Source organism: Aquila chrysaetos, chromosome 2 (genome assembly GCF_900496995.4).
Source record: "Aquila chrysaetos chrysaetos chromosome 2, bAquChr1.4, whole genome shotgun sequence".
Classification (NCBI taxonomy): Eukaryota; Metazoa; Chordata; class Aves; order Accipitriformes; family Accipitridae; genus Aquila; species Aquila chrysaetos.
Window position 1 is genome coordinate 7,101,403 of NC_044005.1, and position 24,450 is coordinate 7,125,852.

The 24,450-nt window shown below is 39.9% G+C and overlaps 1 protein-coding gene across 1 annotated transcript in view; it reads left to right on the forward strand.

Annotated features, from left to right (window-relative positions):
• The first annotated feature begins 23,732 nt into the window (after window positions 1–23,732).
• Window positions 23,733–24,450, forward strand: part of LRRC9 (leucine rich repeat containing 9) — a 38,389-nt gene continuing 37,671 nt past the window's right edge. The window contains 1 exon segment of the mRNA XM_041128300.1: window positions 23,733–23,900. Coding sequence (XP_040984234.1) covers window positions 23,748–23,900 — 153 coding nt within the window. The 5' untranslated portion in view covers window positions 23,733–23,747.

Consider the following 24,450-nt stretch of genomic DNA (forward strand, 5'->3'; position numbering starts at 1 on the left):
CTCCTGGAAAGGACCATCTCTTACCACATGCTGTAAAATGGGAAGACTGATTCAACTGGGGCCTCTAGTAAGTGCAATTTCAAAAATACCAGAGTCTAAATAGTAGCATTTTTACTACATATTGTGTAATTTAACCTTCCTTCACTTTCAAAGTTCACAGCCACAGTCTTTAGCAGACAGTTCATCGCTCTGAGGTCTGCCTGCCTGTAACCGTACCAAAGCAGTATATAAAGTCCCTGCCTGGCCCTTTAATTCCCACATCATGCTAGAGCTTTCAGCATCTCTAGCCCTCCAGTTGTAATGAAATGTGATTAAAGGTGGTGCCTTCCCTGAGTAAGCCTGACTGACTGCTCTGTCCTTCATTCCCTCCACATCAACAGCTGCTCTAGGAGCAGTGAGGATTACCTCTGTTTCTCTGAAAAGGGAGTTTTGCAAGGAAATCCAGTGACAGGAACTTAAACAGCAAAACTGTTGACCACATGAGCAGGGACAGCCATGGGATGTGTGTGTATCAGGTGTCAGAGAGGAGAAAACCTACTGGGCCTCTGATGAACACAGCCTGTTTCCCCCTTCTTCCCAGCTTCAAACTCTTTGTAGAGAAGGAGAGCTGAGCAGAGTAGACAGGTGAGTAGGTGGAGCTCTGCATATGCAAGATACATTCAGTAGTGGCCTAGTTTCAGCAGTGCTTGGTAGCTGAATTGCCATCAAAGTGCTATGTCTGAAAAGCTCTGCACTCACCTCTAGAATATATGTCTATTGAAATGACTCCCTGTCCTGGAGGACACTGGACCAGGAGTCTGAATCTGAATCCTTGATCTTAGCTGGTGATATTATTTGCAAGTACATACTCCATGCGTCAGTAGGATCTCTGCGTGCTATCGCAAGTGTTGCTCACGAGCATCTTCAGAACAGTAATCTTTTTCTCTTTTTACAGTGCTCATCCTGGGAGCCCAGCCCAGGGTTATTAAAAGAAGAAGCATTAGAATTTGTCCTGTCAGAGATTCCCAGCTGCATGGAACAGGACTTCCTTCTTCAAGCCCTGGCAGAGCAGTTTCAAAGGCCAGTCATCACTGAGAAAAAATGTTCAGACTGACACCAATGGGTCTGGTGCTATTTAATTTCACTGTTAATGACCCAGCTGAAAAGAAAGTATCAGACAAGACAGTCTATGTGAGCTCTGAACAGATCATACAGTGGCCAGAAGTTTATATGGGCAACGGTTTTGATACTGGTAAAACAGTAAAAGTAAACCAAAAAAACCTATAATAAAAATACCCACAAATCTACTTTTGGGAGAAGCTGAAGAAAGTGTGACAAAGGTCTAACCAGAATTGTTTCCATCATAGGATAGTTAGGTTTGTACCCAAAAGGTACAGCCAGCTGCCAGGGAAGCAGAGACAGGTTTTTTTTTTATGAATTCTCATTCCCTTGCATTACATTAGAAGGTATTTGTGCACAGAGTGCTCTGTGCACTTACACAGCTCTGCAGCAAGTCCATTAGAGGTTAGCATCTGAGTCCTGATTTATGCTGATACAGTACATGCATTTATCAGACTCTGAGTGTTGATTATGTACTGTTTGCACATCTCAGAAACTCATAGATGCGAAAGATTACAGCTTCCATGCTGGAGGAAACAGAAATGGCCTGATATGCTTTCATTTAGGATTTGGCATGGCACAGAGGGTATCAGAGATTCAGCCGATGGAGACAAGACCTGCAATCATGTCTAAAACACACAAGAGATTACACCTTTTAGTGTAACGGAGAGGCACATCCACTATCCCTAAGACCCAGAACTGCTGCAATATGCCAATATTGACAAAACTGCAGTGAAAGGCAACACATTCTTGATAGACACAATGCTTTGTGCCCAGAGATACCTCTAAGCAATTGTCACCTGGAGGTAATCAGCAGTGCTTCTAATAGTTGTTATGAAGATAACTACATGCATGCCGTTGGTTCATCTAAAGATACAGTGCTAATAGGTAACATAAGAGATCAAGTTTAATGTAAGAGGTCTGAGGACAGATAAGTCTGCAGATGATAAAACTGAATATTGCAATAGCTGCCTCAGTGTAACCTTGATAGCTGGGACTTGTGTTCCCTTAATGAGCAACATAGTCTTTTCCTCCATTTTTTATAGCACAGACCTAATTTTCTTGCTTTGTATACAAATGAGAACCAAGAACATCTTTACAGCAGCCACTGGGGCCAATCCATAAATCAAAATCAGGCTCAGAACTCCCCATTTCTAATTATTCATTTAAATATTTCTTATGAGAAGAAGTTATCTAAGCAAGAGGCCGTTGCCTGTTGCCCAGTCAATCCTGAGCATGGCGACTCTATCTCAAAACAAAATAGACAGCAAATAACGGGTGTATCTAGTTGCTCTTTTGAGCTGGCTCTGTGTGGTGGACCCTGGCTGGACACCAGGTGCCCACCAAAGCCGTTCTGTCACGCCCCCCACCCCCCTCAGCTGGACAGGGGAGAGAAAATATAACAAAGGGCTCGTGGGTTGAGATAAGGACAGGAGTGATCACTCACCAATTACTGTCACAGGCAAAACAGACTCAACTTGGGGAAAATCAACTCATTACCAATCAACCAGGGTAGGGTAATGAGAAATAAAACCAAATCTCAAAACATCTTCCCTACACCCCTCCCTTCGTCCCGGGCACAACTTCACTCCCGGATTCTCTACCTACCCCCTCCAGTGGCGCAGGGGGACGGGGAATGGGGTTTATGGTCAGTTCATCGCACGTTGTCTCTGCCGCTTCATCCTCCTCAGGGGCAGGACTCATCACACTCTTCCCCTGCTCCAGCGTGGGGTCCCTCCCACGGGAGACAGTCCTCCACGAACTTCTCCAATATGGGTCCTTCCCACGGGCTGCAGTTCTTCACAAACTGCTCCAGCATGGTCCCTTCCATGGCGTGCAGTCCTTCAGGAGTACACTGCTCCAGCGTGGGTCCCCCACAGGGTCACAAGTCCTGCCAGAAAACCTGCTCCGTGGGCTCCTCTCTCCACAGATCCGCAGGTCCTACCGGGAGCCTGCTCCAGCAAGGGCTTCCCACGGGGTCACAGCCTCCTTCGGGCACCCACCTGCTCCGGCATGGGGTCCTCCCTGGGCTGCAGGTGGATATCTGCTCCACCATGGACCTCCATGGGCTGCAGGGGGACAGCCTGCCTCACCGTGGTCTTCCCCACGGGCTGCAGGGGAATCTCTGCTCTGGCGCCTGGAGCATCTCCACCCCCTCCTTCTTCACTGACCTGGGTGTCTCCAGGGTTTTCTCTTACATGTTCTCACTCCTCTCTCTGGCTGCCATTTCTGTGTGCCCTGCAACTTTTTTTTCCTTCTTAAATATGTTATCACAGAGGCGTTACCACTATCGCTGATGGGCTCGGCCTTGGCCAGTGGCGGGTCCATCTTAGAGCTGGCTGGTATTGGCTCTGTCGGACATAGGGGAAGCTTCCAGCAGCTTCTCACTGAACCCACACCTGTAACCCCCCCTGCTACTAAAACCTTGCCACACAAACCCAATACACTCTACCTGCCTAAAGGTTGGGTGCTATAATACTGAATAGTTAGGCTATAATACTGAATATAACTCTTTACCAGTCGGTGCCCACACACCTCATCTATGATATGAGAACTGTAATGCTCTGCAGTGCAAAGTTAAACGCAATTCTGAGCTGCTTGGGTGCTAGAGACCCACAGATGGCAGAGTCAGGCAGGGATTGCATTTTGCCAGTTTGAAGCCAAGCTAGAATTGTTCTAAGACCTTTAATCTATTTTTTATTAAATTCATGAAATTAAACTCCAGTTAACAGAAGTGCTGTAGAACCAGGCTCTATTTTATATTTGTAATTAGTCCCATTGACTTCAAAGAAGCTGGTTTTGTATAATATTTGCAGGGTTGGGATTTGTTTTTGCATTTAATTAATATATCATTTAGCACTTGATATCAGCTCTTCAAAGGGAACATTATTGCTTTACATTTCAAAATCACTTTGTAGTGCATTCTGTATATCACATTATTCAAATTGGAGAGAACAACCTGCAAATTCTTACCAGCTCTACTCATCTGTGGCTTTATTTTGTGAATTAAATGTCTGCAATGAACACAAGCCTACATTCCCCAAACTCTAGCTGATGTCAGTGCTGAAAAAGCAAAACCAGGCAGGATTAATCCCTGATATAACTAACCCCTAAAATCATCATTTTTATTCTCTGCATTTTGCAGTGGAGTGAGTAGGTAAGTAAATAAGCCTGGTTGCTTGTTTTTATAACATGTGGCATGTTCTTGTCTTAATGTAACTTAACTTTTGCAAAAATCAAAACCTGAACTGAAAGCAGGGCTCTGCTGGTTTCTCATGAACAGCCCCATTGTGTAATTAAAGTAATCTTCTGCCAAAAAAAAGTGAAATCAGATCCAGGGCCCTCTGCTGGATTGTGAAGAGAATGTTACCTTCCTCAAAATGCTGAGATGAATTGCTGCCTTGGAAAGTTCGTAGTATGCATCAACATACAACTTTTGGCCATCAACATTATGTTTATGAAAACAGAACTACAGGTTATGACTCATCCGTGTGACAATAAAGTGGGTTTTGCAACTCACAAGCAACATTACAGGGAAGGTTTCCTAGAGTAAGGCATAAAGAATCTGTCCTTATTGTGCCCAAGAATTAAAAAACAAGGTCCCATTCATTGTAATTTCCTTATCTGAATTCTTATCAACTCATTACAGCTGAACATGGTAGAGAAATAGATAAGAAAACAGAAATAAATAAGAGCCAGTGAAAGATGCTGTAAGAGGAAATGAGCTTTTGCCCTTCACACAGCTTGGGGAGTTTGGGAGAAAAATTCAAGCAAGTGAAAGGAGTTGAATATTCTCTGTGCTTTACACTAGGAAGTCTTATCAACCCTTCTAAAGATTGCCGTGCCTTCAAGTGGTGGAAAGACCACATGTTTGCGTAATCCCATCATCTACCCCCGGGGAGCAGGAGCTTTGTGAGCTCTAGGACCTCAATCAACAAAGCAAACTGGAGATAGGCGCTGGGGGAAAAAAAAAGTGAGATAACTGGGCTCCCAGGACAGCATGAGAAATGCTAACTCCAGATGGAAGGAGGAATGTGATGCTGATAGAAAGCATTTCAGGTCAGCAGTGTCTCTGTTCAGCTGCTAGTAGAACAGGTTTCACAAGACCATTCTGGACAAAATTAACCTGGAAGACAGGATTGATTCCTTCCTCTGTATCATGTACACAATGCTTGTGACATTCCTAAAGAGGCTTCTGAAAAAGGGGGGAATCTTGGCAACTCTGACTGTCCAGCCAGGGGTGAGAAATCAAAATGAGATGATCACATAACAAGTGACCACATGATTCAATATAGAGTTGAAAATTTAAAAGCTGCTTGAGGTTTGCCTTGTGGAAACAGGGAGGAATCATTTGTGATTTTGTTTTTTTATGACTTCTCAGAACTTTCTTAGCATCTCCTACTTGCAGCTGTATTAAGCTACTAGCTTAATTGCCTTTGTGCTCATTAATGGTAGATACATGGGGGTTTTCCTGCATCTTTACATTTTCACTAATTTATATAAAATAAGTTTTGAAATAGTTTTGGTTATTATGATAACTTCTGTGAAAGTTAAATGTTTTAAATGACACTATCTCAAAATAGTGGTTTGGATTCTGGATTTGCATTTCTACCTCCTAGCTGAAGCAGTTCAGCAGAATCAGTAGGAGATAATTCATGATTCTGAACCTGTATTCTTAGTGGTGAAAGTATTGCCGACAGGGTTTTGTCCAGCTCTGGTATTCTCAGTAGTGAAAGTTACATCAACTGAGTTCATGAAAAAGAAATGTGAGAACTGGAAGTCTTTTTTACTTTAATTATTCATACATCGGTCTTGGACAGAGCCCAAAATTTCAATGCTTTTAGCAATTTGATTGTATATTAAGAATAAAGGGTAACTGCTTGACATCTGTTGTGTAAGTGTGCATGGTCAGATACTAAATGCTCCGAGTGCATATTTATTTAATCAGGAAATACAAATGTCAAGGGGGTAGATTAAAAGATCTCTCTTGAGGACAATGAAATGGCCTTCTACTGATATACATGGGAACAAGTCTTAAAATGTAAAGAATAAAAACTTTAGTTTGAATTAAAATCAGAAAACTCATTCAGATATCTTAATTTCCCAAATACGTCTGCTTTTACTATGGCTTATTTTCCATTAAAAAAGACAATCAATGAAGTTAGAATTCATATCTTCATCCTCCATTAAAGATCTGTTCTAGTTCACTAAAAACACCACTGTGAAGCCATTACCTGTTGGTGTAATAATAACACTCTCTAAAACATGCATTGTGCCTAGACCCACAGTGATACATTACCAAGGATCCAGTCTATTATTTCAAAGATGCACTAAAGCTAAGCACCAGTGACTGTTCTTGTAAGAGAAAAACATTTTGACCTGTTCTTCTATCCTACTGTATCTTCCATGTGTTCCAGTCTCCATACCATTACTTTCACCATTAATCTGGAAAACAATGTTCCAGCAGCTCTCAACAGAAAACCCGCTGCTATGTTTTGTCATTCAGATGACAGAAGACCCTCCTGTGTGCCTGAGAAAGAGGAGAGGGGATCACTGAGCATTTCCAACATCATATTTTCCCAAAGTGAAACATAAGATTAGATGGCAGCTTAATATTCAAAAAAAGTCATCTTCCGAGAGAAGCAGCTGTTTAAAGATAAAACTAAAATTAGAAGCTAATTTTGTAGTCTGCACTGGCCAATCCTCATATCTGAGGTCTGATCTTTTAGGTACTGACTTCCATGGTTAGTGCCTTAGTTATGGGAACTTTCCTGAAGCCACCTGGTCTCAGAATCTGAGGTTCTTTCACGATATTTTGAACCACATAGCTGGAAGTGTCAGTTCTGAAGCTCCTCTTGAAATGTATATCTCCCTGCAGGCTTCGCTCTAGGATGCAGACCCTGCTCATACCGACAATGTGGAAACCTGACACCACTTGCCTGCGAGCTGAGGGGAGCAGGTAGGAGTCCCCAGCCCAACAGGCATAACTTTTAGTCACTATTTCCTCCTTTTCAGCAACTTTCAGAGGATCCATCTCCCTGTGTGTCATATATTTGTCAGTGGGCTCCAGGGTTTGAACCCTCAAGGCTCTGTAACGTTGACTCATGATGAAGATGGGCCAATTAAAATTGCCTTGTTCATTACACTGGCCACCGCAGGGCACATCTTGAAAGTACCTGGATTACTGCTTTATTCAGTCTTATTTTAGACAACCCAAATGATGAGTCATCCATGAGTTCCTTTGAGTAAATATTGCATAACCACTTCACTCTCAGGAAGTTTCTCAAGAAAGTACTTCTTCTCCCTCTGCCCTTCAAATGTTTATGTTCTCAAATCTACCTTCATCTTATAATATGGAATTGCTTAAAATACAAAAATATGAGGGACTTCGTGGCTTGCCAGGCACAGTCCTCTTCTATTTCAGGCAACAATATCACATAAACTGTTCACTGTCATTTTAAAATGAGGTAGAGTGTTCTGTCCCTCTTATTTCTACTGGAAAGCTGTTCCAAAAATTCACTCCTCTTAGGGCTAGACAAATTCTTCTGATTTCCAGCCTAAATTTATTCATGGCCAGTTTACAGCCATTTGTTCTTGTGCCAACAGTGTACTTTAGCTTAAACAACTTTTCCCCCTCCCTGGTGTTTTCTTTGCTGACGTATTCATAGCTTCCCAAAAGTCACTCACTATTTTCATTTTGCTGCAGGTTTTAAACTTTGTGTAATTTGTTCTGGTTTTATTATTAACAGTCTTCTGAAACTAGCTGCAGTGTCGTAGACATGCTTTACTACGGTTAAATGAAAAGCGACTTCATGACATAATGCCTCTGTATATACAGATCAAATTGACCATCCCCATTTCCATTTCAATATACCACTGTCATTTCATTTTCCTGTTGCTGTTCATTTAAACTCTGCTTTTCTATGTACCCACCAACATTTCTGCCTCCCATTGAAAACAGGAATATGGGAAAGAGGAAGGGCAGAGTGATTCCCAGATGTATCAGTTTACAAGAGAGAGGTCATTTTTTAAAACTAACTTCCAGATTCCATTTCTTAGCTGTTCTTTTTTTCCCCCAATTGGTGTTTGCATCCTGTTCCAGAGCTGGATCATTTACACATTTTTTAATTGTGCATTTAAGTGGTCTTTTAGATAACGGAAATTCATTCATGAAGAATAGCTCTAATACAGATTTTTTTCAACCTAGCTCAACTCACTACATATTGTCACTGTCCACTATCACAGTCAATCCAGGAGCACGTCACCAGTAATTAGAACTGTAACTCTGGTCTGTTCTGTGCCTCAGACAACTGCCCATACTTGCCTAGCACTGCCTTCAAAAACTTTTCCAGGAGGCATCAAGGAAAAAAAACTCTATGGCTCACGTACCCAGGAGCTAATTAAAAATCCTCCCCATTTTGCCAGGTGCTAAGCATTAAGACAAGACACAGGTGAACTGTCCAACGCTCCCAGGAGTAAAAAAGCGTTGTAAATTCTGGTCACCCAGGAGCTATGCTACTGAGAGTCTTAGCTAATCCAATGGTTTGGTTATAAAAACTGAAGACAGATAAAGGGAAAGGAGAAAGGAAATAGAGTAAGAATTATGAAGAGCCATAATGAGTCAAGCCAAAGGATTGCTTAGGATCCTGTCTCCGAGAGGGTCCAGTTGCAGCTGATTAGAGAAAGTACACCTAGAGAGGGAAACAAGGAGCGAAAATCACTCCCTTTCACAGGGAGTGAAAATCCTCTGCCCTCCTTCCTCAATATATCCTTGCAGATTTCCTGCAATCTTTGCTAAAAGATTTCCCAAGTCAGATATTGAAACCACATCCTTCTGTTTAACAGCCTTTGATAGAGGTATATCCATAAATTTGTCTAATCACATTTTTAATTCATTTATGCTTTCAGCTTCCATGACATCCTGTAGCAACAAGTTCCACAATTTAATTATAGGCTGCTTGAAGAAATACTTCCTTCTGTTTGTTCTGAACCTGCCTGACAATTTCATGATGTGCTCGTATTGTAAGGAATAATGGCTATTGTTCCCTATTTGCATCTTCATGCCACTTGTTTGGCATATTTTATATATTTTTAATATAAATATATATTTCATATATATTTTATATACCTCTGTGATTTAGTCATCTGCTTTCCAAGGGCAGCACATCTATTTAGGCTCCTCATATGGAAATTATTCCATACTGCCAGTTGTGTTAAGTACTCTTCCCTGAGCATTTTCTAGCTATATTTTTAAAAATTTTTGTGAAGAAGGAACAGGGAAGAGGCCAAACTGCTTGTGTGATGTAAGGTGTGAGTACACTGGGGATTTGCTGCTGCGCTGTGATGTTTTGTTGTCTCCCTCTTCAGTGGTTTCTAACTTTTTGGTTGCTTTTTTCACTGCTCCCAAACATGATACTGATATTTTCATTGAATTATCCACAGTTACTCTGAGATCTTTTTTCCTGAGATGTGATAGCTAAGTTAGAGCTCATCAGTGCATATCTGTAGTCACAGCTGTTTCTCCTCATGTGCGGCAGTTTGCAGTTATCACCATGGAGTTTCATCTACTGTTTCACCATCCAGTTACTCAAATTTTATGAGGTCCCTTTTGCAACTCTTTGCAGAAAGCTTTTGTTTTTATTAACCTGACTAATTCTGCATCATTTTAATCCCTGTCACATCACTATTCTCCGTTTTCCACATCATTTATGAGTATGACGAGCAGCACATATCCAGCACATGTCCCCCTTGAACATTACTGGGAGCATCCAGTGCCCCCTGTGCCTCCTCTTTTCAGCCATCATTTCCCACCCTCCTGCCCCTCAGCTCACTAAGCGTCCCCCCCCATTTCCCTCCTTCATGCCCAGCTTGCTAATTCTTCTCACAGCACTAAATCTATGCTCCAGCATTTTGCTGTGACAGAGATAATTTTAGCCATTTGTGTCCTCTGGTTTTGGAGACTCTGCCCTTTAGCGAGCATGGTGGTATCAGCCTGTTCACACCTTGACTTCCCAGCAACAGAAATATCCCTCTGGATATGCCGCAGCCATTGCTCCTGCACAGTAAGGAAAGGCATGTCATGGCTGGACTGCGTAGTGTGTAGAGAGACCACATTGCACAGCAAACAAGGATACACAACACATAAGCACTAAACCCAGGCATGCATGAAGCAGCTCCATGTCTGCAAAGTTGACCCCTGCTGCGCTCATCTTTCTCTGGTGGGATGGTGAGTGACAGAACTCCCTTTGCACAAAAGGGTGAAGATCACCCCTCACTGATTCTGTCTAGAGATACTTTGGTCCTATGGGAGAGACTGGAGAATAGAGTTTGCAGCTTTGCAGGCAGGTCCCAACAGCTGGAGAGGCTGCCTGGATTTGTTACAACTATCTTAACAGAAGTTTGGCCCATCTTCTCCTCTTCTGGTGGAACAGTAGGTAAAGGGGCAACAGGATTTAATCCACATAACCATCTTTTGAATCCAGCTGCAACCCCAGAAGACTAGAGACTAAGAATGGTGTGTAAACTAATGCTAAAAGAAGCTGTTGCTTTCTGCCTGGCTTCCACCCAACTTGAACCTCTGAAACCTCCTTTGGTGACGGAAAGTCTAGAGGCATTAGAAAGGGGCAGAAAGAAGAAATTGGTTTTGCCAAGAGTACTGCCAATGCCAATCTCACTGCAGTCAGTGAGCAGTGAAATGTTTTAACCATTGAACCAGAATTTAGGAGAATGTTGCATACTGTTTGCTCCTTCTCCAACCACACATCACCAATTTCTGATTTGTCTCTCACACCATAATCTCATAAATAATCCTCAGGGACACATGTCATGCAGGCAGATTAATTTTGCCATAACTTTAAGTGGAACAGATCAAGACAGTGTGGACTGTGTTTGATGTCTCCTCTCACAGGATGTATCTGGGTAGGAAAATCAGCATGGCCATTCCTTCCCCTGCAGCAGAAACAGCATTCGTCTGCATACTCCTGTGCTCTCTGTAACTGATTTGATTGAGGCAGCACTATATTATACTTTCAGTAATATCTGTCAAAACAGTAAAATGAGATTTCTTTGTTTTATTGGAAAGCTGAAGACTTCACTTGATCAATGGCCAATTTCACCGTAAGATCTCGTACGGGTGTTACCACTCAGCCAGTGACAGTCCCCCCACCTAAATCCCCTTGAATTAAGTTTTGAGAGGTATATGTTTCAAATACACATTCTGTCAAATACAAGGCAGATTTTGGATTCCCTCTTTCCATTACATTTTATAATTCTATTTAAAAAGCAATCAAATCTGCCTGGCAAGAGAGAATCAGTCTACCCTGATGCTAGTTCAATATGCAGAGTTTCATTATGATTGCTAAATTTTACATCTGTCTTATTCTTTCCTCTCTATTTTGTTCAGTATTACCCTAGAAATGTGAGCTAGTTTTGGAAGAGAAAAGCTGCTGCCTGAGCCTGTCTTTATTACCCCTGTGGCAGCACAGTCCTAGATCTGTCACACTACAAGAAGCTGCTGGAGTGTTGGGTGGCCTTTTTAATGTATCCTTTGTGGTTGACCAGTACCAAAGCCAAGTAACAGCAACAAATTAATTAACCTCTGTCCTCTACTTTTGTGGTCTTGGGGCTCAGAGCTTGTCTTCCAAACATGCTAAGACAGTCCTTAAGGCTTTATTCACTACATGCTACCACCATTATAGTACAGTACCATACACTTCCTCTGTGGCTTTATTCATTGATGTCATGAGTCAGCAAACATTTTAGCATCCCATTATCTTTAAATAATGGAGTATTTCTGAGGTCAGACTTGATGCAAAATTTAGTACAAGTTTGGCCCTGAACTAGTATTTCAGCCTCCTTCATGGTTTTCGTAATTGTTTTCAAACATCTTAATTGATCACAAATTGCAGCATAAAAATTGGGAAGAAATTACTTACCAGCATGGCTTTGAATTTTTAAAAGTACACGTGTCATGGTAGTAAATCCAGTGTGGTGGGCTGCAAACAGTAGAGTGTTAGGTCTCAATTTCTTCCAGCACAACTATCTATCATACGTATCTTTTTCCCCAAAATTTACAGAGATGTGATACAAACAACTACTCGCATATATTTCCCAGGAAATTTCACATATATTTCTCAGGAAATTATTTTATCCTCGTAGCCAGTTTATTCTAACTAGCTAAATTCTTTTTTATATTTTTCTCTAGATTTCTCTTTTCCTTCCATACTTGGTTTCCATTAAATATTTTCTGTTTTCATCCTTCAACATATAAACTGTAGGCAAAGCAATTAGATCTTGGCTATTTCTCTTGGCTTTTCTCCTCTTACTGTGGTTGCCCCCAGACTCCTCCTGTTCTCTTCTCCCTCTGTTTATTGTCTCACAACCATGACTATTCTCCACCACTCTGGTATAATGGTCTTAGCCATGACTTTCAACCCTTTGTGTTCCGTTTACTTTCCCTGTCTTTGGAGAATGTATTGTGCTGTGTAATTCCCCAGAGCAGTAGTGAAACAGGGCTCCCATCATCTAGAGGGTATATATGGACTATATAAGTAAATATTCATCAGTCTGAAGCAGTTCTCTTCAAGCATTAGAAATACACGAACATAACCCTTGTATTGGAGAAACAGAAATTTGGCCACCTTTGCCTCTGAAAGTACAGACAACATAAGACTTATCTAGAAAGCTAATTAGATCCTGAAGTACAGAACTCGTTCATTAAAAAAGGCTGCTAATTAGCATGTCTTTCCATCTTTTACTCATCTGCTGGAATTAATTTGGTCTGTGGGAAGCACAACCAAGAAACAAGTCTCATCAGCTGTCTTCATTATGTCTGCTCTCCCTCTTAATCCCAGAAGGCACTTTTTCTGCTCCTATGTGTATGTCACTGTAGATAGCAAACCAGCCTTTGCTACTGTTGCTCTAGTGGGCTTCTTATAAGGAGTTTAGTTTAGTGAAAGAAATAATTTGAATCACAGATGGCCCAAGATGTGATCAAGAATATGATGCAGTACTACAATCAACATTCTGGGGAGAAGCAAAGCATCTGATGCTATCAGGGTTTGCGTTTCTTCTCCTAACAGAGACATTCTCTTCTCGGTTGTACTGGCTGGAAATTCTCTACTGAGACACACACCCATGATTTACCCCACTCTGGGAGTGAATGTTGACTGGCACTGGGCCTTGTGGCCCTTATGTGTAGTTTTTGCTTTTTCTGTGGGGTTTTTTTGCTTTGTTTTGCTTTTTGTTGGGATGGTGGTGGTGTTTACTTCCTGTTCTTTTTCCAGTTGCATTTAAAAGAGCAAGGAGATCCAGGTCCAGGTGTGACTCTTACAAATCATTGCAGAGGTGGTAAGATGAAGGTCTGGAAATGGTGTTGACATTAAATTTTCAACATCAGATATCACAGAACCAATAGAAGCATCAGAGAAAGAGAAAGACACATTCTTCACTCCAAAAATAAAACAATAGAGTGTCCTGAGCCCTAGTATCTAGTTTCTATATTATGCTCAGAAAGACTGGTGTATTATATTGCTAAAATAATTTTCCAGAATGTGGTGTGAGTGCATTTCAGCTGCACTTCTGAAATCATAATCCCTCTCCCAGAGCAATTGAAGGCAGTTGTCAGGACCCTGGATACTCAGGGGCTCCACAGGCCTGGCATGTCTATTGATGGAGTCATTCTACATTTCAGATGGATTCAGTCACTTGGGCTTCTTGAAATTCTCCTTTGCTTTGGCAATATCAGTATCTCAACCTGTCAGAGCACACTCACTACCGTAACAGAAACTTACACGTAATCTTTTTGCCCTAGAACATTTTTACTTACGGCAATACAAGAAGAAGAATTAAAGACACATTTTTGCTGCATCTTTTCAAAAGAAAAACATAAATTGTGGTTCTCAGAACTGGACAGGAATTCTTAACTTTTTTTTTTATTAAATATAATACAGAGAGCCTTAAGTCCTTCTTTGAAAAATAGTACTGTTCTATAGTAATACCAGTTGATCATTTCTCAGTCTTCCTTTGCCCAAAGTATAAAAATGTTTAGCAGCCTTTAGGATGTTTCATTAACTTATTCATTCAGAATATGAACTTAGAATATTAATTTGATATTTTTAGTAATTCTGAGTCCTTTAGACTGTGTTATAATTTTTTTTACAGTGGGAACCTAGTGACAGCTAAATATGATTCCCTGTTAGATAATTTCAAATATGGCTTTATGTCTTGGAGGTTTTTGATACATTAACCTGCTCAAAACTATAAATTGGGTGTTTTCTCCTCTATCATATTAATAGTCAAAAGCATACTCATTCCATTTCCTGCTATCAATCTTCAGTTCAGGAATTTGAGCAAGAAATTTATTCCTTATGCAATGTAAAGGGATATAAACTTGTACAAATAGTTCAGAGACATGACGGAAACTCCTGACATAGTCATCTGAGCCTTTGAAACTTCCAGGTTCTTGCTGTCCTACAGCAAAATCTAAAAGGTAACGTAATATCAAAGTGCCATTGAGCATACCACTATTTTCTCTTGCACTCACTAACTTTCTCTGCTCACTGGGATTAAGATTTGCCATTAGTCTTTGGGTTTGGAATTTCCATTACCAGAGGCTTTTAAAAACAGGTTACAGAAACAGTACACAGGGAAGGTTTGGAAGAAGTCCATTCTGCCTTGGAGCAAAGGGGTCCATTAGGTGACTTCTCAAGGTCCTTGCTAGTCTTGTGTCTGTGTGTCAGGAAAAAAAAAAGTTTGATGAAAAAAAGAAATGCAAGAGAAAGAAAAATATTTTTTTAAGATTTCCTTAAGCTGGTTATGTAGGAAGTCCATTATATGCTCAAAACAATGTTGTGTTACATAAGTCTTACAGTATCCTTGTTCTGTGAATTATGTTACCAGGTCTCTTTGTCAAAAGATACAAATAGCTCAAGGAAGATTTGCTGATATCAGATCTAGGATGCTTTTCTCATCATATCTCTCAGACTGGGATGATAGGGCTCGGCCCTTTTTCATCCATGCAGACAGACCAATTAAGGTATTATTTCATCCTGCAAAGCTGACTGCACTTTTTCCAGTCCGGCAGGTTTTCAATTTCCATTGTGCCTCAGAGACAAAGAGATATGCTAGTCACCCTGGAAAAATGCAAGAAAAGAAAAGCAGGTGAAAATTCCTCACTGCATTTTATTGTTGCTTTCGAGTGCAATTCTTTTGCCCCAGATATTAGACAAAATGTTCCAATGCTTCTTCTGTGGTGCTTTTTGAGGTTCACGTTTCCTAGAGACCTCTGGTAACTGACATTACAGTGTGACAGCAACAGATGCTCAAGAACTCTGTTGAACATTTTTGTTTGCTTCTCCCTACCACTTTGTAACTAGTGGTCTTGATCTCAGTGTAACCAGGCTCTGGGAAAAGATGGTTCATAAGGATGCTTCATAAGACTGAAATGATTCTTCCACACCTACTCTGGTGGTTGCGTTTAATGCCCGGTGTGTAGAATAAAGCCAATAGCAGGCAAGAATACGACCATAAAACAGTTTTGGCCTTCAGTAGGCACAAAACTAACATCATTCCATGGGATACAGAGGAGCTATAGGATTACACATGGACTGCAGGTTAGAGCCAAAATTACTTCCCTTGTGACTTCATGAGACTGTAATGACACCACGTCCCATGGAAGATTTACTTTTGTTTCAATGGATCTTGTTGAGGCTCATGATGCACAGAGAGAAAAGAAAGACAAAAAGGATGGAGACAGAAAAAGGTGATGTTTTGCAAAGTACTGGTGCAAGCAGAGTTTGTTCTCTTATAACAATCGGCAATATTCACCACTAAGATGAGAAGTACACTCACATTCCTGTATCTGCAGAACCTCTTTAGAAATCATGAAGAGCTTGATCCCCTTCTTGGGGAAACTATTTACTTTACTATTCATAAGCATTGAAAAATATAGATTGTAAACTTTAAAGAGCTTAATGGGTTGTATATTATTGATAGATTAAAAGGAAAGATAAAGTTGAGATTAATAAAAAGACAATCTTGCAACTTCTTTTTCAAGATTGTCCATGAAACTATCATGATGAAGTTTCACAGGTGCTGATTTCTAACCTAACTCAGATCCCACTGAGATTAATGGTACAGAAGAATTCAGCATTGACACAATGCTACCCCCACTAATGCTGACAATACGTTATGTGCATGCTACAATACATTGTCCAACTTAAAATTTCAGTGGCTGGATATTGTTGCACCTTTCCCTGTCAGACTCAAAAGCCTTCTGCTATCAGCTGTAATTTTCCATAGCTACCTATATACTACTATTCAGTTCAGTCTCAACCTTCCTTTCATCAGGGAGGGTCTGTTAGCAGTGTATCATCAGGTTTAGTTCCTAGTCCATGGCTATGTTTGTGGCCTCCTTCTCTGGAGTGAAGGCACATTAAATGAACACACCATTACAGGAGCTGGTTTATCAGTGCTGCATACAAAAGAAAAAAATCCCTTCTCTGTCTTACTCTCTGTGTTCATCTACTTGATAAACCCATAGATCATGTTGGTCAGTTCAACTAGAGCACTACAGTAGGAGCTCAGGCTGATGTAGTTTGCTATGGATGAGCTTATGTCCCTCTCCTGAGTCAAAGCATTTCAAGATGAGGTTTCTTACCATGTAGCTGTAGTCCATATACCCTCAGTGTATCAGCTTGCTTTTAGCTGTGTTGAAGTGCATATTGCTCAACTGTCACCATTTAATTAGGTGATTCAAATAATTTTATACGTGTAACTTCATTACTTACTACTCAACAAGCCTGTCATCTGCAAATTTAACTGGCAGAGACCTATGTTACCATTTGGATGGCCAATAAAATCATTAGATAGCTTCATTAAATTGATTAATAATCATTAAAATTATTTTTTCCCATTTTGAGATCTGCTTTTAAGCCAATTTATAATGCATTTAATATATGCCCTGCAAATTCTATTTTATGCTACATTGCTTATTTTCATATATTTCAGGCCATATTTTTTGTGTGTGGGGTTTTTTCCTTGCAGTGTGTTTATAGTAACATTCCTTTGTAGATACCTAGCTGATGGCTTCTGAACAATTCTCTGCTTTCATTGACATTTTCCATTTTCAAGTTACTCTCCCTGTCAAAATTTATGTCAAAAATTGCTATAAGCTCTGGGACAGTGACCCTAACAAAAAATTGGCATGTACCCATTACTGCATAGTGCTATTTTTTGTTTGCACAAAGAGAGTGTGCCAAGATCATGAGTCACTAGGCAACTGCTAATTTATAGATCAATGCTGAGCTCATTTCTGTCTGTTAGCATGACATCCGGTCCAGGGCTGGCTGAAGAAGTTACTGCAATAATAAAACATTCTGTAAGTAATGTCTTACCTATTGTTTTTAGAAGCACTAATGAAGTTTTATTGGTTTGGTTTTGGTTTTTTCATCTCCTTACAGGAGACTTTCAACAGCTATACCCAAGACCAAGCCATCTGAGATAAGTCTGTCTTCCTTCCTACATGTTATTGACTGATATATAAGAAGCAGCTTGCCCTGTTCCACAGGGAATTTCATATAGATGCCTAGTGCCCATCTGAGTTCACTCCTCAGTTTTTATGGCCTGTCATCCAAAGCAACAAGAAAATACAGCAATTCAGATGATCTAAAAACATGCAAAATACAAAGCACAGACATACATATTCATCTATACACTTCTGTCTAGTTCATTTACTTTAGAAAAATGGTGAACGGTTGTCTGTAAAATCAGGTGAGGTGCAGAGAGAGCAGAGCCCCATAGCACTGACATTCATTCTGCATCATACACTCTGTGGCAAGAGAATGCAGCCAGAGCCACTGGGAAATGGCCTTTTCCACCCAGAGCTCAGAGACTCAGGAGTTATTTTAGATAAAACACTAATGCATATGCATTTAAAGTCATGATTCTGGACTGTCTGTGATGAATGTCTGTTGCTAGTGGCATACTTGAGACAACAAACTTTTATTCCATTTGATCTTGCTGGTCAAGCTGTAACTAGCTTGGGATACATACCAGAATGCTCCCCAAATAACATCTCTTTTTGGCAGCGCCAAAAGCAAGCAAGTGCTCTTCTTCCCACATTTGTGCTCATGGTTCATGGGACTCTTGTGAACACACTTAATGCATCATCACTGCTGGGCCAAACCCTACAAGCCTTCCTCAGTCTTGTCTCAGCAGTATTTTTCTTGACCTCAGTGGGAGTGAGGACTCTGCATTAAGTGGAGACATCAATATAACTAGATCATGTTTCCAACTACCGTCCGTGCTTATCCTGCTAACCTAACTGCTTGCAATCACAGCTGAAGGGGTGATATTTCCTAGGTGCTTAATGGGAAATCTATTATTTTAAATACTTCAAAAGACATAGCCATGTATCACATCAAAATATTTATACTGCTAAAATTATTAAAAAAAACCAACCCCCGAACTATCTCATGTATCTTACCTGATACTAAAAGCTAGCTAAAGTGCTTACAGCTTTATTAACGCTAAGGCATAGAGAGCCTAGATTCTAAAATATAATCTCTCTTAAACATTTACATGAGGTCTGTCATGACTGTTTCTTGCCATTTAATCTGACATTTCATCTAAATATGCGCTCACTTGCAGAGATGATACCAGAAACACTTGGGTTAATAAATGACACAGTGGAAGTCAGAAATATTCCAGTGATACAAAGCAGAAGCAGACAAAAAGCTGCACATACATTACAAATAGTGTTTTTTTAAGGATGAAGACCCTTCTACAAACAAATACAATGACGACTGTTTAGCAATGCCAGTGAAACCAAATATCAACATCAGTAGAAGGTGGAGGCAGAAACATATGCCTATGAGGCACAGTGATCCATGAGAATCTGATGAACATCAGTTTCAAAAGTTTCTACAGTAGTCAGCAAAACGACAAGGACAATTCCAAAAGTAAATATACAGCAGCAAAGCACCATCAGCACTTAAACAGTTGCTTTGACTATACTATGAAATGATTTCAAATTATAGTAAAAGGCTTTAGCAGAATTAGAGCAGAATGTACCACAGCAGAAGGTGAGAGATAACACACTACAAATGATTCATTCAGACTGAGGTTTGAAAATCCTTTACGTTAAAAGAGAAATGTAGCAACTACTGCCAGACATTTTTAAAATATTGTACATGCGAATATACATTTTAACTGCTTTATAAACCACCACAAGATTATCTAGCAGTAACATTAGCTAGCTCTTAATGAGCTGAGTTAATGATTAATATTGTAATGCTGCCCTGCACGTTTGCTGCAATTGAAGAGATTAGGAATATTACACACACAGATTTTAGGCTGCCAGAGCAGGTCACTCTGAGATGATTCAGTCACCTAGAAAGGACTAAAAGAAGTGGTGCACAATAATGTTGATTTTTACAATAATTCCCTTCTGGTAAGAGAGGAGTGCTTTCCAGTCAAACAGAAATCCCTATACCCAAATTAGAGCATTTAGCTTTCCTCACTGCCAATAATGAGTCATTCCATTACACGCTCAGAAAAAAAAGCAGTTGCATTTTGCTACAGATAGTACCGATGAATATCTGAATTTAGATGCAATGTCCAGTTTTAATGCTTATTCATTCAATTACTGTTTAAAAAAATATTAGACAGATCACAAAATGGTATCAGTTGGTCTAGCTGCCCCAACTAATTTACTGAGAAGGTTGATCCTAAGATTCTTTGTCAATGAGAAAGGAAAGAAAAGGAGTAATTTGCTAAAGAAGACCCTCTTCCTTGCAGGATCTGGTGTAAAGGGAACAGAACATACTCCCCTTAAGCAAAAATTACATAAAAATTTCCCTGGAGAAGGGTCGAGAAGATGATTGGGTTTTTTTTCCTTGAATTAGAAAGTGCGCACAGTTTTCAGAGCATTAACATCCCCTTTTTAATTTCAAAATGTTTCATTATGTACTTGTTACAATATGTTAGTTCAGGAGAGCATATTTGGACTCATAGACTTTGTTACAGGCTTCTGCTAAAAGAAGTGGTATATATGTATTTTTGTCTTTGGGTAAGTGAAATGTAGCACCTACGGTTAAGGAAGTCTAAGACCAAGCCAGAACATCTTCTACAATGTAGAAAAAAACGGAAGCCGTCTGCCTTATGTGGACTTGGAGTGACATCTGGTGACAAGAAAAAAGCAGTGCAAGTAACGAGCTACAGAGAGATTGATCCGCCTCGGTAGAACTGCAGAAGCTGCTTAAGCAATTTTCTCCCTTTCCATTAAAAATGTTAAGAAACATTAATACAAAGACTTTAACAGAAATCTTTGTAATTTTCAATAAATGTAACTTCCTTACTCACAAATTAGGCATCTTTGGGGATATTTGTTTCAGTGAGGATCCAATTTTCTGCTGAGCAATTCTACCACTGGAAAATGATTGGCTGGTTCTCACTGCATGCAAAAAAAAAAAAAAAAAAAAAAGTGGTTTAATTATAATTGTTCTTAAATTGATAAAATTAATCCAGTGCAAATAGCTCAATGAACACAGTCCTTTTGGTTTAAGAATGGCCTATTTTATCTCACGCTTACATTTCTAATTGATTTAAGCTAAGCCACAGCAAGCTTCTGTGCTGCAATTTGGCACCGTCAGTTTACATTGCCCCCTGAAGATAAACTGCTGCATAGACATGACACCTTCCCTGACCAAGAGAGATACACAAGAGAGAATAAAACTCTCTAACCCTCTTTTTTTGACATTTCACACACCAGCTTACCAGCTACACTCCACCACCCCACACACTGACAGGGCAAGAGGAAACGTCACTGCAGCTTAAATTAATCACCAGCACTGGGCCAGGTGCCCAGAAAAGGGATGGGGAAGGTCTCCAGCGTGTTGCTGTCAGGCCGTTGACCTAGCGCAGCTGAAGATCGCAAGGACCCAGTTTCCACTGGCCCATTTCACTGGGCTTACTGGTGCTGAGCCCTCTGGCACGTGTCAATACCCCCTGCCCTTGCAGACGCCTCTCACTGAGGTAACCGCCATGGCGGCAGTCCCTGCGACACGAGATCTGTCCCCCCTCACACGCACACCTCCCATTGGCTGCTGCTCTGCCCCGCCTGGCCCGTGAGGGAGGGTCAGTGCATCACGCACTCGCCTCCGGTTGGCTCTCAGCCCACTGGTGGGCGGGGCAAGGCGGTCTCCCATACACAGCCGGAGTTGGTGGCCTGTCCTGGGGGTTCAGCCCAGCCTCAGGCTGAGGCCTCGAGTAGGCCGCAGCGGGCAAATCCGTGGCATTACTCTGTGGGAATGTATTATATGGAAGCTCTCTGTGGAGGCAGTGATCCAGAAGAGATGCTGGCAAAGCCATGTCCCTTCTAGGCGAGGTAGAACAATTCCCTGAGCTCCCCTACAGAGCCCAGAGGAGCAGGCATCCACCCAAATCTAATTCAGGTCTAATGTAATTTCCTTAGCTGTTGTAAATGGAAAAATATATTTTTCGTTTCCTGTCCTAAATTACTCGCTAGAGGGGCTGTGTGTCGTTAAATACTGTGGCAGAAATTCAAAAGCAGTGGGGATGTGGTATATTAAGGGTGTAGTTTGTGCATACTGTGGTTAATATACCGTGAAAGTGCTTTCAAAAGGAAAAACAAAAAAAAAAAAGCTGCTGCAACAATCATACTCATTACTAATAAGTGTTTGATAACTCTAAAGAAGAATTGTAGCAGCTGTGTTATTACTTAAAAAAATTGTAGCAGAGATTTTATACTCTCCATTATATTCTGGTATATTTTTACATACATGCAGAGGGGCTTTTGTTGAGGTTTTTGGTGAATTATGGGCTCTGACTGGTTCTTTTTTACTGTGTCTTTGTGCAAATACAATTTACTGAGTCCAATACAAGGATAAGTGGGTGCAATTCCTCCCCCTTCCTTATGAAGGTGGTCAGAATAGCTTATACTATACTACTTTCTGGGCCTTTAGAATCTAAAAAAGTTAATTTAAAAAGTAATAGATCAAAGTATTCCAGGCAATTTCAGCTTTATTCTGTTGTAATCTCCATTGTGATTCCATTAGAAATACAGATTCTGGAACTAAGTCCATTAGGAATTTAGATCTCCTATCCAAATTTCTTGGAAATCCTGTGACTTATAAATTATGTGGATGGCTACACAGCTGATAATATTACTGTACTTTTTCTAAGAAGATACTAAAAAATAATAGTCACTGCAGAGAACTCAAAAGATGATGCAAGTGATAACCAAAACCAGAATCTTGTGGAAATAATTATGGCACTGAGAAGCTACTAATTTGGGTTTGGTTTTAATCTTCTTTTTTTTTTTTTTTTTTTTTTCTCCTCTCAGTACTTCGATAAATATCAATGTCCTTGCTAGAATATACAATTATTTTTGCTCCTCTAGCGGTACCATCTGTAGGGTTGTCTCCATTCTGGAATGCCCCAAAGGTGATATAGGGCATGCATTAATAACAGTTTGTGGTGATCTGAATATTTCAGAACTCTGGAAACAATGTTAGTAGTTAGGATGCAGAAATGAGAATCTCTCAAGGGAGTATCTTCAGAGTAAACTACTTTTAAGGTACAATTCCCTACTTTTTTTCTTGTGAAATGCCCTGCAGAATTATTCTTATGTAGAAACAGAAATAAGCTTGTCATATAAATTTGATCAAAATAAATCTTGTAGTTTTGACTTAGTCCTGCATTTTTGTAGACAATGGATAGTTGTGAGCAGAATTGGGTGATTAACTAAGATAGTGGAAATTTTGTCTACTTTGAACTGGTTAGAATTTTAAAATAGAATCCCACTCCAGTTTAAGACACCTTCATTTATGTATCTACAGGTAGTTGTCTACATATGCATTTCAGTTCTTGGCTCTCATTACAGTCAGTGGAAATCAAGGATAGGATTCATCTGCATAGATACAGATGTCTAGTGCCATTTTACTTGCCTCCAGGTAACTAAGACACCACACGTCTCTAGGAGGATACTGGAACAGCTGCTGCAGGATACTTTAAGGTCTCTGAAATCGCAACAGATATTCTGAATGCTATCCTTAGTCAATATAGTCAGGGAAGCCTATAGAATAAGTCAATTTAGTGTAAGGTAAACACCTCCTGTCTGGTCATCTGGAATGGCTTTCCAGAATCCTTTGGCTATATTGGTTAAATCTCTTGACTAACATGAGAGCTTAGGCAAGAGGCACACTTGTGGATATATACTGCTTCATGTCTTAATCTCAAGCTGAATCTCACCCATGATGAAATTCCATGTAAACTTTTTCTTTTTTCCTGGCCAAAAGCTTTTATTATTACATTTACTTGATACAACCACTCCAGAAGTGGAAAACTACAAGACTGATGAAGCACACCATCTATCCTCATATATATATATATATATATATGTATGTATGTGTGTATACATATACACATACATGTACTAGCTTATAGATAAAGTTACAAATTTCCAGGTTTTAATCTTCATTAGAATTAGCAGAATTGAAAATTATGTAATATATTTTTTACAGCATGGATATAAAGTGACTAATAGTTGCATTTCTTTTCCAGTACACATGTAATGGATTGTCTTATGAGAACATTGATCAAGAGGGATAAAAACAACAGCACTGGAGATGTTTTTCACAGGTTATCCCAAAATCGTCGGCATGAAATACTTCCCAAATGTAACTACTCTCATTCTCATTGGACAAAGCATTCAAAAGATTTCAGACCTAGAGTACTGCCTGTTGCTCAAAGAGCTGTGGATTGCTGAATGCTGTTTAGTGGTAGGTTAACTATGAGGTTTTTTTCTAGCCAAGTTTAACCAATTTCCACTCCCTTAGAATCGTTATCATATTCTTACACAAACACTCCATTCATCTGTTCAAGGAAGAAGGCACTATTCGAAGGAGTCATGATCTGGCACTTCTTTACTTAAGTATCTAAAAATCCCATTTTAGATATGGATCAAATTACGTCTGTTACATATTACAGTTTTTTGTAATTTAGAACCTATTGTTAGATTTTTTTCTCTCTCATTAGAAACACTATTTTTTAAAACTAGAATAATTACATTGAAACCTTTTCCAGGAAACTGGTTAGAATGAAGACATTTTAATGAAAATAATACTGTATTTAAAAACACATAATCATTTATCATGAACTGTTGTAGCTGCTACTATTTTTTCTTTGTTGGCTTAATTGAAAAGCTTTCTAAATCAGCAGAATTCTGCATAGAGCATGTGGTCTCAAATTATTTGGAACTACCTAACAATTTTCTGTACAAGTTAATAGCATCTTGACAAAAAAAGAGTGACATATTGTTGTTCAGTACCG